The 23949-nt window shown below is 38.5% G+C and overlaps 1 protein-coding gene across 2 annotated transcripts; it reads left to right on the plus strand.

Moving 5' to 3' along the window:
* The first annotated feature begins 145 nt into the window (after nucleotides 1-145).
* LOC146492855 (T-cell differentiation antigen CD6-like) lies at nucleotides 146-16755 on the plus strand. Of its 2 annotated transcripts, XM_085148916.1 has the most exons (13): nucleotides 146-306; nucleotides 1096-1173; nucleotides 3038-3319; nucleotides 6405-6722; nucleotides 7676-7990; nucleotides 8701-8763; nucleotides 8917-9063; nucleotides 10365-10478; nucleotides 10656-10778; nucleotides 11012-11083; nucleotides 11972-12145; nucleotides 12571-12669; nucleotides 12753-16755. In XM_085148916.1, the coding sequence occupies exons 1-13, from the start codon at nucleotides 255-257 to the stop codon at nucleotides 12788-12790; spliced, it is 1875 nt and encodes a 624-aa protein (XP_085005042.1). In that variant the 5' UTR covers nucleotides 146-254; the 3' UTR covers nucleotides 12791-16755. The 2 variants fall into 2 exon arrangements, with proteins under 2 accessions (XP_085005042.1, XP_085005043.1); XM_085148917.1 differs by lacking the exon at nucleotides 10656-10778.
* The last annotated feature ends 7194 nt before the right edge of the window (nucleotides 16756-23949 follow it).

Genomic DNA, 23949 nt, shown 5'->3' on the forward strand with positions numbered 1-23949 from the left:
TACATATATATATATATATATATATAATCTGACAAAAGTTTGTACAGCTGTTTGTACAAAAGCTGAAGTAGCACAAAGGCTTCACTTCCCTCTGTGAAGCAGCAACTAGGAAGTTTTGCAGGGTACCACCACGGGATCAACAGAGGAAACCACATTGACAGACTTACTCTATTTGAGCTAGATGTCTGAGTAGCTCCGGGTTTCGGCTTTGAGCTGTACAGTGTAGAAGGTATTTCTCTCTCTCTCTCAACAGAATGAAGCTGCTGAAATTCATCTTAATCATCCACGTGAACTTTTTTTGTCAAGGTACTGTTTACAGTTTTTTATTTATTTAATGCTTTGTTCTCACAAACAGAGTAGAACTTTTGTGAAATCAGCATAAAATGAAATGATACTATTATCTATCCCTTGTATTATTTAAAATATATATTAACTGGTCTCATGTACATACAGACTGTTATCTCAAATGTTATGTAAAAGACATGAAGTTAGTGCTGTTGGTAAAGTAAAACGATATAGACCCTGTTTGCTATTTTGCTGCTGTTGTTATAAAACTATTGTTAACTTGACAGTTTATTGATAAATACTTTAGCTTATTTATGTCAGAACATGTCAGATCCTAAATTTGTCTTTGTAGAGAAACTTTCCTTGGAAAAATAGACTGAAAATAACATGATCGGTATCAAGATGAAAAGCAAATCTCGATATTTCATGTAGATTTGAGTTTTTTGTACATATTTCCAATTTTTGTACCCTATTATTTAGCCTTTATTTAAACTTTCCACATGTACTTTAGTGCAATGAGCACGCCACGCTATTTTAAACCTTCAATTTAGGTGCTTGGGCAGGAAACATTAAATGGAAATCAGAACTGAAGGCAATCTCTTAGAAAAGTAAGTGAAAAATGTGGAGGAGAGATTAGTTGTAGTTTCTTATCAAACACTTCAGTATAATTGCTCAGAAAACGGTGACACATCGTTTAGCTGTTACTCTTTGCAGTACATGTGGTTTAAAAGCATAGTTTGATTAGCTTTCCAACTAGATGCTCACTCTGTTTCTGATTCCTAAAGAGTTTTTTTCCTTTCTTGTTTTCAGCTTTGAAAAATGCAACCACTGAAAACGACCAGTCTGATATCCGTGTGAGTGGAAAGGGAAATAACACAAAAATCAGCAGTAAGTGGGATCTTCCCTTTCTGTTTCCGCATAGTTTATAACCCTGCAGGATCATGTCTCGCTCTTTTTTTCACCTTTGTACAAAAACACCGTTACACCAGAATTTTTTGTCCAGAATCAGGATAAGCACTCTACTCAGAGGCAGTATAAATGTTTCATCAGCACAGGAAGTGGGGGTGACCTGCTTGTAAAACCCATCTTGGTGAATTTTGCAGGTGCAAATCAAACAGTGAGCTAAGAACACGCACTCCCACGCTAACTCGGCTTTGCCTTGCAGGCACAGTTTCTTGCTGTTTTGTGTCTGTGTGTGGCTTTTAGTTCAGCTGCATCCTGAATAACACATTTTTGCCCCAAAAATACTTTTGTGCATACAATTTACATTCACAAGGATTCAAAACTAAAGTAGAAGCTGTAATGGTGCTAAAAAAATACTGGAATGTCTGATGAAAAAATAGGGATTAAAAATTAATATATATATATATATATATATATATATAAACATTGTTAAAAGTGAAATGGCAAAAATATATAAACAGGACTATTTTTAAGGGGTTTTTGTATTGCTTGTACTGTAGACAGAACACATACACACAGGAAATGTGTGGCCAAGATGCACCCTGGTGCATCTTGAAAGAAGGGTCTCTGGTGGCCAGAAATACAGCATGTTAGCATAGCTAAAGGTTGTGAGGTTAATCTCAGCACTTTGATAGTTGGTGTGCGATGCCAGCATGTAAACATTGCAGAGACGTATGCACATAACCACAATCCTGCACAGAGATAAAAGGAGGAACACATTTGAGTTCTTTTCTCAAGGGAAATGTGGCACTTAAATCTACAATTTAAAAAATTAACAGCTAAAGAAAAATAGCCCCAGTGGAAGCATTCTCTGTAAAGTTATAGTGTAAAACTGGCAAAGTGGATCAGATATTGTGAAGGTTGTTAAAAATGTTTGTCACAAAGGACACATTTTTAGATGAAGATCATACGAGATGTCACATTTAAAAAAGACAAAAAGTAAAAGCGAGATGTTAGTTTTAAAGAGGTGCAAGATTCAGTTTAGTGGTTTTTAATGTTGTCGAAATGATCATGTGTCAACCACACCAACGTGTCCCAGAGAAAAACCTCAGTTCTTGCTCAAGTAACCACTCGAATAGTGAGTGGTTAGATGTGTCTGTTGTGGTGTTATAAGTAACATGTTATATCAGGGTCACTTTAGCTAGACCAGAGAGCACTGAAAACAGCAACGCCAAAAAATGTGGAAAAATAACTCATATAGAGTTTTTGCTTTGATATTTTAGAAGGTCTTTTCCTTTGGTCTCACACTTTGCCATAAACTGAAGTAATGTTGTTTTGTTTATTTATTTTTTAAACAGATTCTGTGGCAGGTTAAATGTACTGTAGACTAAATTGGACCTGTTGTCCCTCTTGTTATTTTCTGTTATATGTATGCTGTTAATGGTGGATAGTCATATTAAACAGGGTTTTGAATAATGAGGTCAGCAGGTTTACATGCGAGACAAGGCAAGCTTTTCTATGTGATGTCAGAGAGAACAAATATTCTTAATATGATCATTTAGATACATCAGCCTCTCTCACTCCCTGTTCCAACATTTTATTACTAATGGTAGAGCCAATAAGAAGAAACTTGGCTTACAGCTAAAACAGCCCGTTTCAGATGGTCGATGATCAGTGCGGAGTAATCTGTGTGGTCTTTGTCCCTTTTCATCTGTGTTAACGCAAATTAAATAATTGTCAGACACAGACAACCTGAAGAAAAAATGTGTTTTTTTGCAGTGTGCTATCATGGTTGTTTTAATGAAATTACAAAAAAATTGCTCTAATTCTTATTTCTGTGTGTCCTCAGATGACCCTTACGTCTACTCTCTTGGTAGAAAATGCAAGTGGACACTCAGGTTGCCTAGGAACAGGAGCAGTGACATAATGGCGCTCACAAATGACTCTGTGGATGGGTTGTCTGAACAGATCTGTCAGGATCTTAAATGCGGCAGCGTCGTTTCTATTAATAAAACCAGCTCACCTGGCAACATCACCTGCTTTCAAAACTGTTCATACCAACACGGACGTTTGGAGAACTGTTCACTGAGTGTTGGAAGTTCCTGCAGTGTGATCCATGAAGTGGTTTGTGGTAAGACTTTTCTTTAATGTCAGCAATCAGAAAAATCTAATCAGTTATATAAATGGTAATATATATAGACGCTGTTTTAGTTTACAGGAAATTTCCGGTTCAGTCTTCATTGACTCAACCTTCACAGTTGTAAAGCATCAATCAGCGAATATTAAATTGTTCTGCATTCAAGATGGATGTAGCCAATCAGGATGCTAACATAGTCACACAGATTTCACACACCATCTGGACTTTCGTTTCAACTGAGAGCGAACGGAGTGTTCAGACTACAACTTATGTAACTAAATATCAATGAAACTAGATACAGTTGAGGTCAGATGTTTGTTACCATGGACACCTCAAATAGGTGCCTTTGTAGCCACTAGCAAGCCTCTGGTATAACTGTGGCTGGATATTTGACCACTCTTCTCGGCAGAAATGGCAGAGTTAATTTAAATTGGTTGGTTTTCTGGGAATACTTTCAAACATAGTCCATCATTTTTAAAAGGGTTGAGGTCAAGGCTTTTGCAAGGGTGCTGGAGAAGCCTCGTGTTAGCCTGCTTAATCTATTTAAAAACCCGTTGTGTGTTTAGGATTATCTACAAATTTAATCCTGAACCTGAACTAATTAGCCTCTGAGGGTAAGAGTTTGGTTCTTCTTCCAGATCGTGGCAAAACGGTGACATAAACAAATAACTTGGACAGACCTACAATTGTTTGAACTGATGATCTTGGGATCTGCAGTTTTTGTGTGGATAAAAGAAAATCCAAAATAAACTCAAACTTGTTTTTTAAAGTCATAAAGAACAGTTCAAATAATCATTAAAAGCCTCAAATTACCATAAAATTCATATCCATGATGGATGCATGTGAGAGTCTGACCACAACTGTGTATATTAGACTATCACAGTAACTATAAGAAGAAAACTGGATTTTTTTTTTTGGTTGATTTCACGTGGAAGCACATGTTTCTTCGGGGCATGAAGAGACAAACGGAGCTCTCCAGTCATTTCTTCTACTTTTCTTCTACTTATTGAAATATTACCTTGTTATGCCACTGAATAAATACTAACTAATACAAACACTGAGACACAGTTATTATTATTAGCAACAAAGATGGCCTAGAGGTCTACATAGCAAGAAACTTGCTAACTGGAATTGCATAGAAGTATACTGTGTTACTGCAAGGCTGGATTTGCAGTAGGAGGATTGAAGATATTTTGCTGTTAAATATTTCAGACAAACAGGACTTTTTGCATTTGTTGAGGAATTTGCTCTTGCTGCTGTGAGATATCTGTTTGGTTGTTTTTGTGATAACATCAAGAATTCTGAGCATCATGTCAGATATAAATCTGAGCATTTAGAAAGAACTGAACTTCTTTGTCATAACTCTGACTTTGATGTTGAACACTACCGACGAAAAAAAACTGTCATTCTCGGAAAAAATATTTACATTCATGATTTCTGGGGGCACCATGACCTGTCCCTGGGGCAGTAACCTGCCATTGTAGCCTTACAGATCTGTGGGAGGAAACTAGAGCACCTGGAGAAAAACAGAGATTAAGCGAGGTTTGAAACCAGAAGGTTTTTTTCTCACACGACAAATTTCGAAAACCAACATAGAACGAAACTCCTCGGAACGTATGAAATGGTAACAGAAATACATAAACAGGAAAACCTCAAAATCTAAAAATGGAAGGAATATTTTATCAATTTTCTTATCAATATTTTGTAAAAAGAAAATAAATTTTCATAGATTTTAATATCAAAACCACTCACATTTTATGGACCATCGATTCAAAAACAGATGATAAACAGTTTGAGATATCTTGAAAATAACTGGGGATTAAAAATAACTGGGGATGTTTATCTGAATTTCAGGAGTGTGACCACGTGTCATACATGCCCTTTCCTGTCTATAAATGACTTCCTGCCCTACGCGCTGGTTTATTCTCACCTCCTCTTGTCTGTACAGAAGTCGGGAAGCCATCGCTAATTCTCACTGAAACCTTCCCCAATATGCAGCAGCAGGCCTAAGTTTTTATCCACTTTATCCGTCATCGTCTTTAAGCAAACACTGGTTAATCATGTTTGAGGTGTGGAAGCTGGTAGGGAAACAGTATGTGTTAATATTACAGATCACAGTGGCTCTACCAAAGTACTAAACCTTTACATGTAGAGTTTTTGGAACTGAGCAACTACAATATTTTGCTTTTATAATTTATAACATATAGCTGAGATCGAGAAATATATTTTAACGTTCAGTCTCCATCTAACTTGGAACAGCAGGGTGTTTTATTGGGAAAAAAAATGGTTTTAGCAAACATGAAGTGACGTTGCTTAGTGAAATCCTGCTATGAAGCCTCAAGCATCGTGTTTTCAGACTGAATGTGATGAGCGACCTCACTGTGAAATCTCTACACCCTGGTTATTCCTCCCTTCTGGTCATAAGTTAAAAAATGACTCCAACACAAAACAAGTTATTGAGCCTGTAAAGCAATCTGCAAAGAGTTAACTGAGGTCACAGAGGAAGGCAACCCAGGAGATTTGCCCCCTGCTGGATGTTAAAAATAATGCAGGTTTAACACACTTCCAGGATGTCTTTCAGTCCCTTAGACTGTCTACAACTGAATCAAAAAGACAGAAATTGAGAATTGGGTTTAACTCTGTGACGCGTATAGGCCTATGCTAATAAATAAGGGACACTGTCTAAGGGTTTAACTAATTAACCTCATGTTAATTGGTTAACGATAGAGTGATTGCCTGCTTGTTTATTATCCAAAATTAAAGAAGTAAAAATATGCAACCTTGTGTGTTTCCCTAACAGTGACTCTGAATTAGCCTCAGGCAGAAATAACTGAGCACTAACCTTTAGATGTAAGGATTTAAGAAACAAAAAATCATAAAGAGCTGTGATTTTTAAGCAATGAGAATTCATAGTGGAAGAGATTTCTCAGTATTTGATTGGTGACTGTCAGATCTGACTGTAATAATTTCAGTTAACACCATCAGGTCATAAGATTTACATCTTGATCACCAGACTGTGATCAAGTGCATGAGTATTAATGATGAAAGCACAATAATAATGACAGGGTGTCATCCTCAGCACACCAGCATGTGCAACTGGCAGGAGGGACAGACCGCTGTGCTGGACGAGTGGAAGTATGGAAAAATGGGCAGTGGGGCACCGTGTGTGACGACCACTGGGACCTGAATGACGGTCACGTGGTGTGCGCCCAGCTCGGCTGCGGTTACGCCCTCAATGTGACGGGCCAGGCCGGCTTATTTCCCCCGGGGAGAGGACCCATCTACCTGGACGATCTGAACTGTACGGGCAACGAGGAGAACCTGTGGAGCTGCCCGGCTACACAGGAGAAGGATCAAGACTGTGGACACAAAGAGGACGCTGGCGTCGTGTGTTCAGGTCTAGTTCAAAAAAGTTTATTTATACATGCAGAAATCAGAAAATGTACTCTGAAAATTGAATGTTATTAACAAAACGACTCTGAATGTGAACATTTATTCTTGGAGCTTAACTTGCTTTCTGCACTGGTTAAAAAAACATCTTAAAGATTTTTGTTGTTTCTTCTAAAAGTTACATATAACTAAACTTCAAATTTATGTTTCCATGAAATGTGATCTTCACTACTAAAAAAATGATCAGCAAAAATACAGAAATATTGAATGAGTGATGTGTAGCAAACAAACATAACTCAGGAGAAACATCTCTGTTCATGCATTCTTGAGAATGCAGTTTGTTGTATGGGGGCTTTAACCTTTGAGGTGACAGGGCGCGATGGTCTGCACAAAAGTTGAAGTATCTCCTGCACACCTATTCTCCTCAGGATGCTTTTCTCAGTTTTGCTCACAGTGTGCAGTTTGATAATGCTTTACCATATCAGTCAACTATCAGTCGAACCTTTTCAACACCATCAAAAGAAAAAAAAGATTCAAAGCAGTCTAAAATGTTGTTGTTTTATTATATATCACCAGCTCAGTAGCATACAATTATTTAGTCACTTTTCCAGTGTAAATACAATATATGAGAAAATGTTTCCCGCATCGAACTGAAACATAAAGACTTCTTTATCCTCTGGGCCCCACAGATAGCTGTGCAAAATTTCAGCCAGGGCCAGTGGGGACTAAATGACTGTACTTACATGTGAAAAAAGTCTTAATGGCATATAAAATAAAGAGTTTTGTTAACTGAAGAAATTGCAGTTAATTATGTATGTCATATGTTAAAAAAAAAAATCAAAGTCATTATCCTTAGCAGTGGTTTATCACCAGCTGATTTACTTGCATTATTTTTTTGGGGATGTTTTAGGCCATTTGGCTCCAGTAGTTTTACTCCTTGTGACATCTGTGTCTCTGCAGAGATGCAAGGCCTCAGACTGACTGGAGGTATGGACCGCTGCTCTGGTAAACTAGAGGTGCATCGTAACGGCAGCTGGTGGATCGTGTGTAATAACTGCTGGAATGACCTAATGGCTTCCATTGTGTGCTCCATGCTGGGCTGTGGTGATAAGGTGGCAAAGTACACCCAGTTTAATCCTCCTCTCACCCACAACAACGGCACGCTGTTTTACTATAAATGCAAATCAAACATTCAGAGTCTGTGGGAGTGCAAGGAATACATAAATCATCCGTTCTTCTGTAAAGACTCAAAAGCTTCTGGTGTCATTTGTGAAGGTAAGAGACACAGTTTGGTGTTTTTATTTGTTAAACAAACAACACTCAAACAAAACAGGAGGAATCAATGAGTGTGAGTTTTAATAATTTATTTATTCATTAGCAACTCTTTGAAAAGGACTTATTAAATATTACATATTAAAGGGATCAGATATTCAGGATAAAAACAAACATCTGGATTAAATGTTTAATACATTTTAAGGTGGAATTTTGTTAAGACACTCAATTTTTAAAAAAATACATTTCCCCACCCCACCTGGTTGCAGCAGATGGCTGCCCCCCTTTGAGCCTGGTTCTGTCAGAAGTTTCCTTCAGACTGTCGGGAAAGAAACTTTAAGGGTTGATTGTCAGAATTTTCTCTGTTGGGTCTTTATCAAACAATATAATGCGCTTTGAGCTGACAGTTGCTATGATTTGGCGCTATATAAATAAAATTGAATTTAAATTCTATTGTAATTAACCAATGTATGTGTGACTTAAATAATTACATGTTTGAAGTGCTTTTATTCGTGTGCCTACATATTTATTTATTCATTTAACAGTTGTTGATTGCAGTGAGTCGTCCTCTGAGGAGTTTCTGTTCAATAGTTACGGAATCACATAAAATGTAGTCGTAGCATAAATAAAATTCACATCCAGGTGAAACCAGGTGATCACGTCGCCCTCAGATTTCTCCGTTTTGTTGAACAGATTATATTTTTGTTCTGCAGGTTCTCTGGGGTTTCTTAACGCTACCACGGTTAATCCAACTGTAACGCCTCAATGGACAAATGGTAAATATTTACAGTTTTATTTTATGAAAAAGTACTTAAATTATTCTTTGAAGTATTATTCTCAGTACCAGTTTCTTAAACGTCACGGTTAGTCTTGATCCATAATCAGAAAGTGAAGTATTTGTTGTGTTTGTTTCTTTTCTGTGCATCCAGCCAATGGAACCACAGCCGCTGTTGCTGCTGCTGCAGATTTGCCTTTTACGTCTCTGCCGCTTCTCTCCACCATCTCTCTGTCCATCCTGCTCCTCGTGATTGTCATCACGAACACGGTGCTCTGCTGCCATTACAGGAGAAAACACGGTTTGTTCAGATTTTATTCGATAAATAGATTATATTTTATTGTCCTTTTTTATTTTAAGTAATTTTAGTTATTATTTTAGGTTATATTGTCTGTAATGATGGAAATACTAACATTCAGTTTATTTTGACAGTTTTCATTAAAAATCTCTTCCATCATTTTTTAAAAATATGCTTATTTTCCCAAACGAATCATATTACTTTATAGAAATTAGATTTTATTAGATAGATATATAGATATATAGATTATATTTTATGGTCCTTTTCTATTTAAGTAATTTTAATAATTATTTTAGACTATATAGTCTGTAGTGATATAAATATTAACATTCAGTTTAGTTTTAGTTTTTGTTAAAATCTCTTCCATAAGATTTTAAAATACACTTATTTTTCCAAGCACATCATTTTACTTTATAGAAGTGTTTTTATTTTCATAGGTAGATGTTTAACATTTTATATTTCACTTTATGAAATCAATGAGGGTGAAACATGCTGCATTTCTGAATGATAATCTCAACAACTCACAGCTATTTATTCTAGTGTCATTTTTTTTTAGTATCTGTTTTTACTACAGACAGGAAGCAGGTGGATATAAACAGATAAAAGATGACGTATTTTACAACAAAAATAACCTTAATTTAAAATGTAAAACTTCATATTAAGACACATTCATAAAAACAACAACATCTAGAATATTTTCATGACACCCAGCTTGTCCACAATATTTAGGAAATAATGGGAAACGTCAAATTCCTAAAGATTTACAAATTAATTTAACGCACTAAATCATGAAAAGGCTGCAGGTTTACCTTGACTTTGAAATAAATGAATCTGAAGTTAGTAGGATGAAGAAGGCACACATTTAAAAATATGTTTTACCCAGCTTCCTCCTAACACGAGGAGATGCCATTAGTAGAACACACTAAGAAGGTAGCATATATTATTTTGGATTTCATTATCAACATTTCTAACTATTTTCTACTGCAAATCCAAGGCACTTTAAAGCCATACACTCACTGTAAATCGCTCAAAAGGTAAGGCCTTAAGATAAGAAACATTCATGGGCTTCCTGGAATCTGAAATTTTTATAATTTTAAGATGCTGCGTTATAAAAGTGCAGAATACAGAAATTAGTACTCTGACATTATACAGCAAAATGTTAAAGAAAATCTAAATATTTCAGTACATTAAAGTTTGAACTATTTAATCTGTTTTATTAAGTTAAGCATTCAGGTTGGCGCTGCGCTGCAGGGCCTCTAAATGTCATATGCTAATGACCCACGTCTTGTTTTATATGTGCACAGCTTTCTTACTCCAGCAGACGCGCAGCAGCCCACGAACTCCATCTGGTCAAAGCAACAACTATCACGAGGCTGTTAATCTCGTCAAAGTCACCGCCAACCCGGCGGAGACTGATGGTCAGTGGTCGAACAATTCAACATGTTGAACACTAACACAGCTTTTTTCTTTCTTTAACCCCGCAGGCATATCTATCGATCGATTTATCTATTTGATAGACATGCACGGTAGTGAGGAAGTTGCAGATTTCATCTCATCAAATCGTTTAATCTTTTTTGTTTGTTTGTCTCAAAAAGTCCCCTCCAATCCCAGGCTTCTTTGGACCCAGCTTAGTAGTGCTGACAGCACGTCAGTAGATACAGACTATGAGCAGTATGACGCAAGCATTGACCCGTCTGTCAGTTTATCCACCTTTCGGAGTGAGCCACGTTCTTTTATTTTTCCTCTGCATTTATGTGTCGTTTCTCAGCCGTTGCTTCTTTGTCTCACACTGTTTCTGCATTTTGCGGTTGAAGCTGCTCTTGTCTATCTGCATGTTTGTGTGTGTGTGTGTGTGTGTGTGAGCAGATCATGCTGTTTTGCACTGAATGTTTGCAGGATGCTCTGTAAAATATTGCATTGTGTGCATCGTGTCACTTTTTTTAAAATCCAGATTCTCAGCGATACAGAACAGACGTTAATCCTTTGATGAGGCCTTCAGGTCTTGAGAGCCTTTGTGAAGAAGGTGAGTCACAGTTCGTTTGCAAAGTTGTAACACTTTGCAAAACCCAAGCAAAAGGCATCATTCCCATTAGAAACTACTGCTGTGACAACAATCTGTAAATGGAAGAGGAACACTGAGTTTCACTTTTAACCAAAAACAAGACACAGAAAACATAAAGAACAAACAATAGGTACAAAATAATCATCATCGTGATAAATCTTTATTTCAGACTCATGGTCTATAAAAAATCAAATCACATAAAACACAAGAAACAAAATAAAAAGATAAAATACACATTCCCACAAATCAGATTCCCACATATAGACAATTATACAAGTGTCCTGAAAACTTAAAGGTCCACAACGATGCAATTATCCGAAGAAATCTATACGCAAGATTTCTTTGTAAAAATTGATCTGTATTGAGATTAGAGGCTACAAACATCACATTTACCCTGAGACAACCTGGTTTCTTCAGTGATAACCTTGCAGCGTCATTAAAAGTTCTGTCAAGTTTCTGCTTTTCTGTAGTTCATCCAGTGTGCCGTATGCAGCGGATGAACAGTGTACTCTAAAGATGCAAACTGTACAGTCATTAAATTTGCATAACAGGATGTTTGCTTGTGCATAGATCAGCATGCATTATCTATAAATATCATCACCATAATTTGTTCTGTCATAAGTTGCGCAAGATATTTGACCTAATTACAGAGGAGGTTATTATTTCACAGTTTAAAGTGAGCAAATCATAACAGAACGAGGTCATGTATGGATGTAAATGTAGGACATCTTTTTTATGTGTCCTAATATAAATAAAACCCCCAATAAGAAATCACACGTACAGACAGTTCTTGTTTGTGTCCCAGCTGTGCTACTTCTAATTTCTCCATTTTGTGTTTTATTTTTTAAGGTCCGCAGCCCTCAAATACAATGACAGGAGCCTTTCCAAGCTGCAATGGTGCCTCGACATATCCTCAGTACGCCAGAGTGTCAAAGATCTCAGTGGACTCATTTGAGTCGTCCAGCACCTCCTCCGGGGAATGCTATGAAAACTTGCCCAAAGACTATGTCAACGTGACGCCTGGTGAGTTCGCTTCACTCCCCTCAGTCCTTTTTTCTGCCAAATAAATATTGTGGAATATGGTTGTTCGTTTCCTTGTTGGGAGCTGGATGAGGATGAACGTGGTCATGCCTGTAGGTCAGCTTATTTTCTCAACTTTGCTCTTTCCCTCTTCCAGATAGACTCCATGTTTTTTTTTAATTCAGTTTTTGAGATACTTAGGGAAAGTGTTGTAGTTTACATGTTATAAAAATAAAAAAAGTCCTGGGATTATTCTAGCTTTTTAAAAAAAATATTGTTGTGTGATATAAAATTCAAGAAAGAAGAAGAAAGGCTGATAGTCCTGTTTCAGTTCTTCGAGGGTAAATAAATAAAAGATGTAAGTCCATCTCAGACTGTCTGAAATACTTTTTTATTCAATTAAAACTGAAAAGCTTTTGCCATTTCAGATCCTCTACCATTGGAGTCGTTTGTTGGTCCTTCTGATGCTTCAAAATTCTCATATGTTCCTTTTCACTCTGGACAAACCTCAAACCTGCAGAATTCAGGTAAATCTCAATAAACAGACCTTCAGCAGTGGAGGAATAAAATGTAAAACATTTACTAATCTCTCTGAATGTTTGATGATTAGATGATGACGAACTCTACTCGCCTGTGAGCCCCGACTGAAACTCTGTGTCTGAGGATGACTGCACAGCAAACCGAGGGCGTGGGAGAGTGTGAGAAGAAGAAGTCGTTTCCGTAAAGGAAAGACATCCTGTAAGATCAAGAAAATGTAAGACGCTTACGGCGATCAATGCTGGGATGTTCAATGTGATTGATTAGCTTTTTAAAGCGAGTTTTATTTTTGTACACAAATGCAAAGCAAAGGCTGGAAGTCTGGAAGGCACAAAAGGAACATGTGTTCTGTGAATGTAGCTGAAGGAACTGTAATATAGAAACATATGACAAATTAAAAAGGAAACCCAAACTTCTCTAATGCTGTTGGGGGGATTTTGCTGCCAGTATTTAAATCCTCTTTTGCTCTGACACCGAAATGCCACGGCACACTTATCCTACAGTTAACCATATCCATACCAGTGGTAATGGTCTCTCCCTGTGACCTATGAGCATGATCTCATCCCTGTTGAACTCCTATGGCAGATTATGGTTTGACATGTTAGACATTGCCTTTAAAATAATTAAAAAGCCATATTAGATTTTTAAAAAAAATAAAAATAAAGCCCTCCTACAGCAGCACAACACCACACTGAGACACTTTATTCTGGGTTTTCTTTGAAATTGTCACCTGTCTGTGTCTGTTTTGTGTAGTTTATTAAAGGATTTGTAATATTACAATGTATTAAGTTAATACATGTTTGCCGCATTTATTTCTTTGGATGTAGACACGAAAATCTACTGAGCACCAGCATAATTTCAACAACTGTTATGAGCACATAGCCAAAAATATGTGGACATCCAAACATTACCTAAATAACACGCTTGTAAAAAACCACAAACCTTAATGTCTGTGAAGGTTCTCAGTCATCCAGTTCATCGTAGTCTAAGCAGCTTGGAAAGAAAAGCGTCTGGACTTGAAGAAGCTTCTCGGATGAGAGGTGAAACGTCTTCAAGCAACTTAAAGAAGTCCAGACACTTTTCTTTCCAAGCTCCTTAGACTACAGACCTTAATGTGGACCTATCATGGGTTTCCTTATTTTGTGCTATATACACTGATACAAGGTGGAGGAGGATATTAAATATAGTTAAATACTCTATGCACAAGTGAGCCTTTAGAACAAAATGCTTATTTTCAGTTTTTCTTCTTCTTGGATCTGCACAATGTCAGTGACAATGGATATTACTGATATGGTCAATTCAGGCGAACAGGTCCAGCAGTTTGACGCTTCTGTTTGCTGGAGGCAGCCAATCAGAAGAAGTATGGCAGCTTGTTTCAACCAAAGCAATCTCAGTAGGTTAGCCGCTAAAGCTGGGCCATAAAGCAAGGAAATAATATTTATGTGGCACTAATTCTGTTTATCCCGGTGTGTTAGGGTTAGGGGTTACAGCTAGATAAGCTATTCCACATCTGACTGAAAACGTGAATCACTCTGAAACAGGAAAAAGCTTAACTGAACTCCCACAAAGCTGCAGTACAATTTCTTACATTAAAGGGTCACAAGCGTTTGTCTGTCCACATACTTTTGGCTACTCACGTGCTATTGTTTGCCACTCATCTTCCATGTAAACAGTGTATTCAATATTGAGATCAACCACAAGGTGGCACTACAGGCTTGTAAGTAACTTGTTTAATTAATGTCTTGTCCTGTAAATTACTTAAAAAAAATTCTTAAAGTATAAAATGTTTTCTAAATCAAAAACGTCCAGGCTGCTGCTGTTTATGACAAAAACCTGACATCTATCGGTGCTCTTTGAGGGAGATGAGGGGAACTCTGGCTCCTGATGGGGCCAACGTAAACTATCAACGTGATTTGAAACCAGACCTGGAAGGCTTGTTTTTTGGGGGTTGTGGTTGATTATAGCTGCTGCAGCTGCAGAGCATCAACGCTTCCTGTGATGCCCTGAATCAAAGTTATGTCTTGTTTTGAAGAACGTTAATATGACAAACTGCCTCACAGCACAGTAAAGTTTTAATAGGGGGGTGACGGTGTTGAATACAGGGATAAACATGGATCGGCTAACGTGAGAAGTGGGAGGTGTGATGCATTCGACTGATAACAGCAGAAACGGGGTGTTTTTCAACTGGAAGGTATTTGGCAAATAGGAGGAGGGCGAGCTCGTGTGTGTGTGCGTGTGTGTATTAGGGTGTGGGGAGCAGGGATGATGAGGAGAAAAGAAGGAGGTGGACGGAGAAGTCGGCAAAGATAAAAAGTGTCTGGAAGAATCATATATTGCACTCAAATTTAGTCCAGAGCCTCGCGTGGAGATAAGCAGGCGAATTAACGACCAGATCTCCTTATGAAACTCAATCTGTTTCACATGCCAGAGAATTGAGCGCACACACCAACCCACACACCACTCAACACGGATTCCATGTAAAACTATGCAGCCTGATATATCACAGATCCTCCTTAAGCGCTTTGCTTTTGTTTTATTCAGCTCTGAAAGATTGATAAGCCAGAATCTGAAAATCTGAGGATTTACAGTCCTGATTAACATCAAGGGAAAGAAAAGTAGTTCACTAGTATTTCAAGTAGCTTGTAGCATTTGCGGGGATTAGAAGATCAACCCTCTGTTTTTACTTTGTTCATTAAATCAGTTACACACAAAGGATTACGGCTCCATAAGTCTCTAAGTTGCTTAAAGTGTCCCGACTGCAGATCCTGCCCGAGTTTAAACTTTTGAACTCTGGTTGGTGCTGCAGGCCTGCAAACGACCTGAGACAGTACCTGTCTGCAAATGATATCGAGAGCATGCATGAAATTACCGCTGCAGCTTGTGTTTGAGGTGGTTTTGAATGTTTGTTGTCGTCCAGTAAAATTTTATATGAAGATTAGAAGAATACAAAAAGCCTGGCTCAGGAGATTTTAGGGGCTTTTAAATGGGGGAAATGATACATAAAGCTATTAGCAATCCTATTAATATTTAAAGTAGTTTTTCAGATTAGCCGTGGCTTTCAGTCATAGAGTGCTAAAGGAGTGAATCCTAAGACCCAGAAATTAGCATTTAAAAGAAATTAGCATGCTTCAAATAAGTACTGACTTAAAAATAGCTTTAGTCATTCATTCTGTAACATAAAATATGTAAGTAAATAGCTCACACACAAAATATGCAGCTGTATGTGTCACAGGTAAGTACTCTGGTAGAAAGTGGCTAAATGTAACTTTCAGTATCATCACAGCGAACTCAGAAACCTGTTAGTGAAGCTGCTAAAGTCTTGCAGTGATGTCCTTCATTTACAGGACAGCCAGGGTTCTCAAAGTGGGGCCTGCGGGCCAGCGGTAGCCCCTGGTAACATTTTACCTCCCCTCAGTGTGTTGAGGTATGTTATGTTCTGGCACAGCAGTGGAGAACGAGACCACGAGACTAAACTTTCCCAGTTTGAACAAAAACAGCTGTTTTTCTTCACTACCACTTTAAAGACTATAAACCACAAAAATGACAACGGCAAACCACCAACATCAAGTGAAGAGACTATTTGCACCAGCCAGAAGTTTTTCTACGTGATGGATTTTTCTCCTTTGAGGCCCCTCAAAGTCATGTTGACCCCTTAAATTGGCACTCAAGTCATTAACACTTTGAACCCAGGGGAGCTCTGTCTCCATGTGTCAGCTCAGTCATGGGAGGTCATCTGAAAGGATGAAACATGATTTTCAGAAGCAGTATGAGTAAACTACATGTAGTTTACTACATATTATTATTAGTATTTTTTTTTAATCGCTTATTTTGAATTTGATGGTACCGACACTTCTCGAAGCTGGAAAAGTTAGTGACACTAAAAACAAACAGCTGGAGAGACAATTTGCAGCTGGGTTAATCAGCAGGAGGTCAGTAACAGGAGTGGGTAACCATGTCAACAATTCTAGAATAATGTTCCTCAACAAACAAATTCTGAAGTCTTTGAAATCCTCGTCATTTACAGTGTATAATGTCAAAAGATTCAGGAAGTCTGGAGAAATTTTCAGGTAGAAGGTAGAATGTCCGTGTACGAGCTGTCAAATGGCACTGCATTAAAAACCAATGACGATTCTGTCGTGGAAATCACCACACTGGCTCAGGAGCACTTGAAGAAATCATTGTCTGTTTGACAGCGTGGGGCGTGTAAGGAATAAGCTAGCCGCCCAAACACTCAAGAAAGCAGTACAACCTTACCTCGCTGCTCACCCAAACCTTAGATTTTGAATAATTTCATATCAAATGTGCAGTACCTCTAACTCTACAGAGCTCATCTTCTCTTAACTTCATATGTTATATTTAACGGTGGTCAGTCTTATGAGCAGACAGCTGTTTTCAGGAAAAACTTCTGAAACTAATTTAATGAAAAGCTGATGAATAAAGTGGAGCATCCAGCTGAAGGGTTCTCAAGTTTGGCCCGTGGACCAGTGGTGGCCCCTTTTGTTTTTGCCTGCAAGCATTACAAATAAACAGCAAGGATCCACGCTTCATGTCATAGCATGTATATATAACAGTAGAGTTTACCTCTTAAATCTCAGCTGTTCTGCTTTAGCCGTCATAGCTTTCTCAAACTTCATAACACTAACCCAACACCCTAAAAAAGTCAAGAAATATCACCTCAACACTGGGTGAAAACAATAGATACCAGTACAAAAATGACAATTTCCAGCCATAGACACAATATAAACAGTGAGACTGAGCAGCTTGTATTTTTGTTTTCTCCCTGGACTCTAAAAGCAACGCATCCACGAATAACTGAAGGGTCACTACATTTTCAATCTCTGGAACATTCCTCGGCACCGTTTCATGTTCCACTGGAACAATAATAAAAACACGAACTCTAACACGTCAGTCAGTGTCTTACTTCACTGTGACCTTGTGGATTTTGTTCTTGCCTTGGCCTTTGTGTTGGCACTGCTCTTTGTTTGCCAGGGATATGTTGCAGGATGGACTGCAGCCAGTGAAATGCAGTGAGGTCATTCGTTTAGATAGAGCCCCAGATGGTTAGAGACCTGGGCTAAAAATCCACTTCAGCTCATTAATCAAAGCCTGTTTTTCCTTTGGCCGAGCAATGGGAGAGATTTATACTTAAGCCATTAAATTCACCAATATTCCCCTCTCTTGATTAGTGCCCCTCACAGCGAATGAAGCCTTTAGTAAACGGCATTACAGCCTGCTGGGCTGAAGCTTGGGTGCGCTGGAGAGGCCGGGTAATAGTGTTGATTACTCGTCACTCATTAGGTTGCTTTCACTGCCGCCGCTAAGCCCTCATCAGGAGGTTTTTGGCTGAGAAGCTGAGCAGGAGCCCTGATCCAATTCACCTTTAAAGTTCAGTGGAGCTGTCTGGGTTGCCACGGGTCAGTGCATCGCTCTCCACGGTGTGCACTCTGAGAGAGAGGCCCTCATTACCTCATTTCCTGTTACCACTGTACCAGGCAAACATCTGAGTGTCCTGCTTCGGTTGTGTAAAGTTTGTTTGTGACTGAGGGTCTATTAAAAGTTTAAATAAAAAAACTTGTTGAATTTATGACTTTGTTGAAGGACGAATGTGAGAATCAGACTGCGTGTGTCTGTGGTGGCCCTGTGGTGCACAGCAGAAAGAGAGAAAAGTGCAAACTACATAACTGGGGTTATTAAAAATATTTTATGTATTTTTGTCGATAAGTGGCAAACAATGGCACACGAGTAACCAGATGTTTGTCATAATTATATTTCACATGCAAGAGAACTCAGTCATGAAGTTTTCAGGGCCCATCATAACTTAAAGACCTCACAGTACCATAATACCTTTACAGAGCTCTTTGCTCTCACATTGCAGGCTTACTTATGGTTCCTAAATTTTAAATGGGAAGAACCTTAGGCTATTATGCGCCTCTCCTGTGGAACCAGCACCCAGTTTGGGGTCAGGAGACAAACATCCTCTCTGGTTTTAAGATTAGACTCAAAAGTCTCTTTTTTGATGAAGCACATAGTTAAGACTAGATCAGGTGGTCCTGAACTGTCCCGTAGTTATGCTGGAATGGGCTCAGGCTGCTGGCGGACTTCCCATGATGCAATGAGCATTTCTTCCCCACTCACCTCTTTTCATAATAATAATAAATCCATCATCTCCTTCCACTTACCCAGTTTAGGGTCACATGGGGCTGGAGCCTATCCCAGCTGTCATAAGGCATGAGTTAAGCTACATCCTGGAGAGAGACAGAAAATCACTCAGATTCACACAGTCTATTCACAATAATCAATTAACCTCACCCCATGCATGTCATTGGACTAAGGGAGGAAGCGTCAAAGTAACCGGAGAGGATCCACACAGATATGAGGAGAACACAAAGAAAGACCCTAAGCAGGATTCAAACTCAGGACCTTCTTGGTGTGAGAGAACAGTGATAATAATACTACTAATAATACTACTACTAATACTGCTACTACTACTACTAATAATAATACAAAACCAGTACAGCAGAATAAAACTGCTGCTCCATGACTCTGGCCCTGTTGGAGGTTTCTTCCTGTTAAAAAGGAGCTCTTTCTCTCCACTGTCACCAAGTGTTGCTTATAGGGGATCGTCTGAACATTGGTTTTTTTCTTTGATACCTTTACCTTAATATAATGTGTTGTTAAAATTAAATTGAACTAAATTATTAATATAAAACTAAACAAATCCTGTAAAGTACCCAACAGCATCATCAGACATCAGCATTAAGCTAATGAAACTGGTCAGCTAATGTTTTTAAAACAGAACAGCTGAAGTCCTGAATTCCATTTTCTGAAACTGTCACTTCATCATAACAAACAATTTATTTTTGATTCTCAAAATGCAAACTACTCAGCAACCAGCTCAGGAACGTCTCAAAGAACAAATACAACGTGTGGATACATTTTCATGGACAAAGGTCACAGTCACTGTGACCTCATGACTCATATTTTGTCCATAACTCAATAATCCATGAGGTAATTATGACAGGATTTTACAGAAACACCCAATGGCATAAAAAAAGCGACAAAGTTTTATATCCAGAAGGTCAAAGGTCAAGTCTGGACACATATGGATGTAGATACGCTTGTGTGGAGGTACACAGTCACTATGTAGTAAATCGCGTCTTTACTTAAGATAGTTTAATTAAAATGGCCCTTTTAGTGGATGTTTGGGAACATATGGGGTACCCTAAGGGAATTACTGCTGTGGCCCTTTGTGAGCACACCCACTTAGGGCCCTTGTGGGTTTGTTTTGCCCATACAGCCCCACAGTTCACCTGCATTTACCCACTGTGGACCCGCACATGCATGTTTATTAGGAAAGCTGTGATGAAACTGATTTTACATGGAAGCAGACCGACAACATCTGCAGTGAAACTGATGCTGTTTAATAATCGTGCAAATCTTTAAAGCCTTGATTAGACTGTGCAGAGGACACGAACACGGACATCTAGAGACACGGCAGCCGATTAGTCATTCCTCTTATATCTCTTTGAAGACCGCCACCTGGGGTGCAAGTGTAGTGGACAAAGCCACGCAATCACAAAAAACAGGCAGGCCTGCGGACTTTCACATGGACCCTCATGCTCACTGTGTCATGATGAAATTTATGCCACTCAGACCCAAGAAGACCTCAACAGACTTGCAGATGTGGAAAATACACTCAAAGACTTCATCACACAAAAATATCACAACATATTCATCTCTTTGAGGTCTAACCCTCAAGAGAGAAAGGAAAAAAATGATTATTTAGAAAAAAAAATAGGTTTGGTCTGTTAAGATAATTAGGATTATTATTGCCCCCTGATTGATTATATATTTTGCACTTTAATGGTGTGTTCAAATGCAAACACCCAAATTCAAAGTCTATGCAATGAGGAGAACTGATGTGCTGCACTGGGTGGCACGAATAGAGGAAAAATTAGAGTAAGTTAAAATATTTCATTTGAGTGAAAAAAGTGACTTAATAAGACATTCAAATCCCACTGGGACAGCTGGGAGTCCAACTACAATAAACCATGGAAAATCCAGTTTGTGAAAAGCTAAATCGTTCAATTTTGTTCTTAATTAAAGACAGGGAAAAGTCAGTGAACTAATTATTATTTGGACCGGCTGCTTTGCTGCTTTCTGGCGATTTGTGGATTTCCACCATAAAGGCATCACATGACTTTTTAAAGAGGTTATGACAGGTTGTAATGCTTTTGGTTGATCATTCTTAATTGGAGAGCACCATAGATGTTTGCTTTGACTCAATTTACTCACTAGGCCACTGTGTTTATTTTCTGCAAACTTTCTTACATCGTGGTGCCCCCAGGATGGGAAACTGCTATTTTGAAACCTGTAACTAAGACCTGAAACTGGACTTAATGTTAAAAAAAAAAACCCCAAGACACTTTTATTGTTTTTTGTTTTCTCTTTGTGCTTCAGATGATGGACTTTGCGCCTCACAGCCACCGTATCTTTCTCATGAGACATATTTATGGGTCTGTATCCAGAAATGAATCCCAACTTGAAAGCCGGCCTGGCGGTGCAGCGTTTCACTCATTAACCCTTTTTTCTTCCCAGCACCTCGCGGCAGCCTCTTCCCCACAAAACACATTCGTATAGCTGCCAGTCAGGTCAACGCTGCAATTAAGCTGCTTTAAACTTGTTCAGTGGAGCTTAGAGGCTGTAAAAATACTTCCGCTTGAGTGTCAGTGGGAGCCTGTGACGGTTAACGTTGCATTCATTGGAGAATACATTGTGTCTAGTTAATGTAAGTAGTCTGGTCAGTGGGTCAAAAGGGCAACGCGACTAAAGAAAATGAGGAGGCGCGGTAGTTTACAGCTGGCTGGGAGGAACCCGGCCAGCTTCATCAGACTGATTCCTCCCCTCTTTATTTGTCAAACATCAAATTTCTCAAGCAACAGAGAATTTATGGACACATTTCCATGTTTGTCTCCATCCAGATGGACCGAGTTTTATGAGCGTGCGGTGCATGTCAGACAGTGAACCTCGTGCTCTGATTACCAGTCAGTCAGGACAGGCGTCATCAATCTTTGGTCTTCAGTGAATGGCAGACTGGCTGCCATAAACAGGGCCTGATTGCAGTGTGCTGTTCCCAGCGGAAGAGTTTTCAGTCCAAGGGAGGAATGGAAACAAAACCCCGCAGTTACAAACAACGTGTGTGGGACCTGTGCACTGTGCCACGTCCTAAGATGGCATACTGTACGCGCTTTCGCCAGAAGTGATTCCTCTATTTATTATTCCTGTCAATCAAAACGTCCCCGTAATAATTTGGGATGCATTACGAAACAAAACGTTCTCAGAAAGTTCACAGATGGATAAAATTAGAGAATAATGAGAGAAAACAGAAACATTAAGCACACTTGAAGTACTCTCAGAGGACACTGAGGTCATGTCCTTTGTAGTTTTTTAGGGGGTTTTATAAGCTGAATTCAAAACAAACACCTGGTAAATACTTTATAGGCTGATTGTAGTGTTTTTGATGTGATTGGTAAACATAGAAATGCATTAATAAAGGACTCGCCGTTCACTGCGTTTCAGAGAGAAAGAAAACATTGACATGGTTACAATTTTCGGAAACTTTGCAAAGAGTTTGTCCTGGATGTTGACAAAGATTAATAGCCGTTCACGATTAAAAGGATTCCCCCGTGTGGCTCCCAGAAAGGTTAAAAACACACAAAACAAGAATTGCAACTCTGCTCTCCAAATGCAGAGTTTAGGTTGGGCTCTCACTGAGGCTTTGCAGGTTGTGCTTCACATCACCACTCGCTAATTAACAAGGTGAGTAAAAAGTTTTAAAAAAGCAGTTTGATCCATTGCTCAGAAACAATGAGCTGATGTCATTTGTTACAGGATGAAATCATGGCTAAAGTCAAAATCCCTCCAGCGTTACGGCTGGATCGGGAAAATGTCAGATCAAGTGGACGTAAAGCAGCTGTTTAAACTTCAGATTGTTGCTCAGCTGAGAAGTAATACGTGTTTTTACTTTTGCAGCAGCCTTGTGCTGTAAATGTACCAACCTGCTGTGCTTCATAACATCAACACTGACTGGAGAGTCCTGGATAGACTAATCTGAATATTTGTGTGTTGTGAGAGGATCAAGTGTCCTGGCAGGTGAGTTTTATCGTGATACTCTGATCTCAGTTTTTGTTTTCTTTTATTGCGCTACAAGGGGAAGTTTTTCTAGACTTTTCTTTGTGTTATCTTTTGATATCAGTCTTGCACATGTACACCTCTACTTATTTTGCACTCCTTCATTCTGTTTTTTAATCTTTATTCTTTGGAAGCAGGCTGAATTAAAGCAGGCTGAATTGAACCAGTCGTGGGTCCAGTGAGTTTTGGAAGACTGGGGTATTTTCTAGCCTGTACTGGCTGCCAGATTTGGCTACATTAATTTGGGTAATTTGAGCTGGAAACTGGCACATTTACCGACATTTGGAGCAGCTGCATCTGATAACACGAATAAAGTTGGGAGGCACACCTGGTTTGGTTTCAGTTTATTTTCTAAGACCTGCCAGATTTGAACCAGGGGGGAGGTGGGGGCATCTCCCCGTGATGCCCTTGCTCAGATGATGTGGTGTGGTGGATCAATTGTAATACAAGTATTTTCTAACTTTGAATGTATACTGAAAATACATTCTTGTACATATACATGTTATTTTGAAGAAATAACATCAAAGATTGGAATAAGGACGGCTGAACTTTGAGGTTTAATTCCTCGTTTATTTCACGAGGAAATTGTTGGCTTGGATGTGAAGGTCTGTTGTCTCTTGCTTTGATGCACACTTTAGAGATGCATGAAATATTAATAATATCAAAACACTCGCAAAACATCACATTAAACCTGATTCTTAGTGCAGAACAGCAAAACTAAAACATTTTTGCAAATTTCAGAGTTAAAAGTTGAGCCGCATCGTACTCAGCAGTCCTAACACCGCTGTTTGTTTACTTCAGTGTAGCCTGAATAATTTTCTCAAGCTTTGCATCTACCTCCATCAAGAGGTCCCTTATTAATTAATACAACACATTAAGAAAACAAAGAGATAACAGAAGGACGTTTTTTATTATCATTGTTCATTTTGAGTATAAAGTTGAAATTTTAAGATAATTTCAAGTTATGACTTTAATCTTAATTTAAAGTTGAAAACGTATTTAGAGAAAAATGCTGAAATGAAAACTCAAGATTACAATTCAAATATTTCCTTCAAATTCATAAAGGTTTGCTCAATCAT

This window comes from Neolamprologus multifasciatus, chromosome 22 (genome assembly GCF_963576455.1).
Source record: "Neolamprologus multifasciatus chromosome 22, fNeoMul1.2, whole genome shotgun sequence".
Classification (NCBI taxonomy): domain Eukaryota; kingdom Metazoa; phylum Chordata; class Actinopteri; order Cichliformes; family Cichlidae; genus Neolamprologus; species Neolamprologus multifasciatus.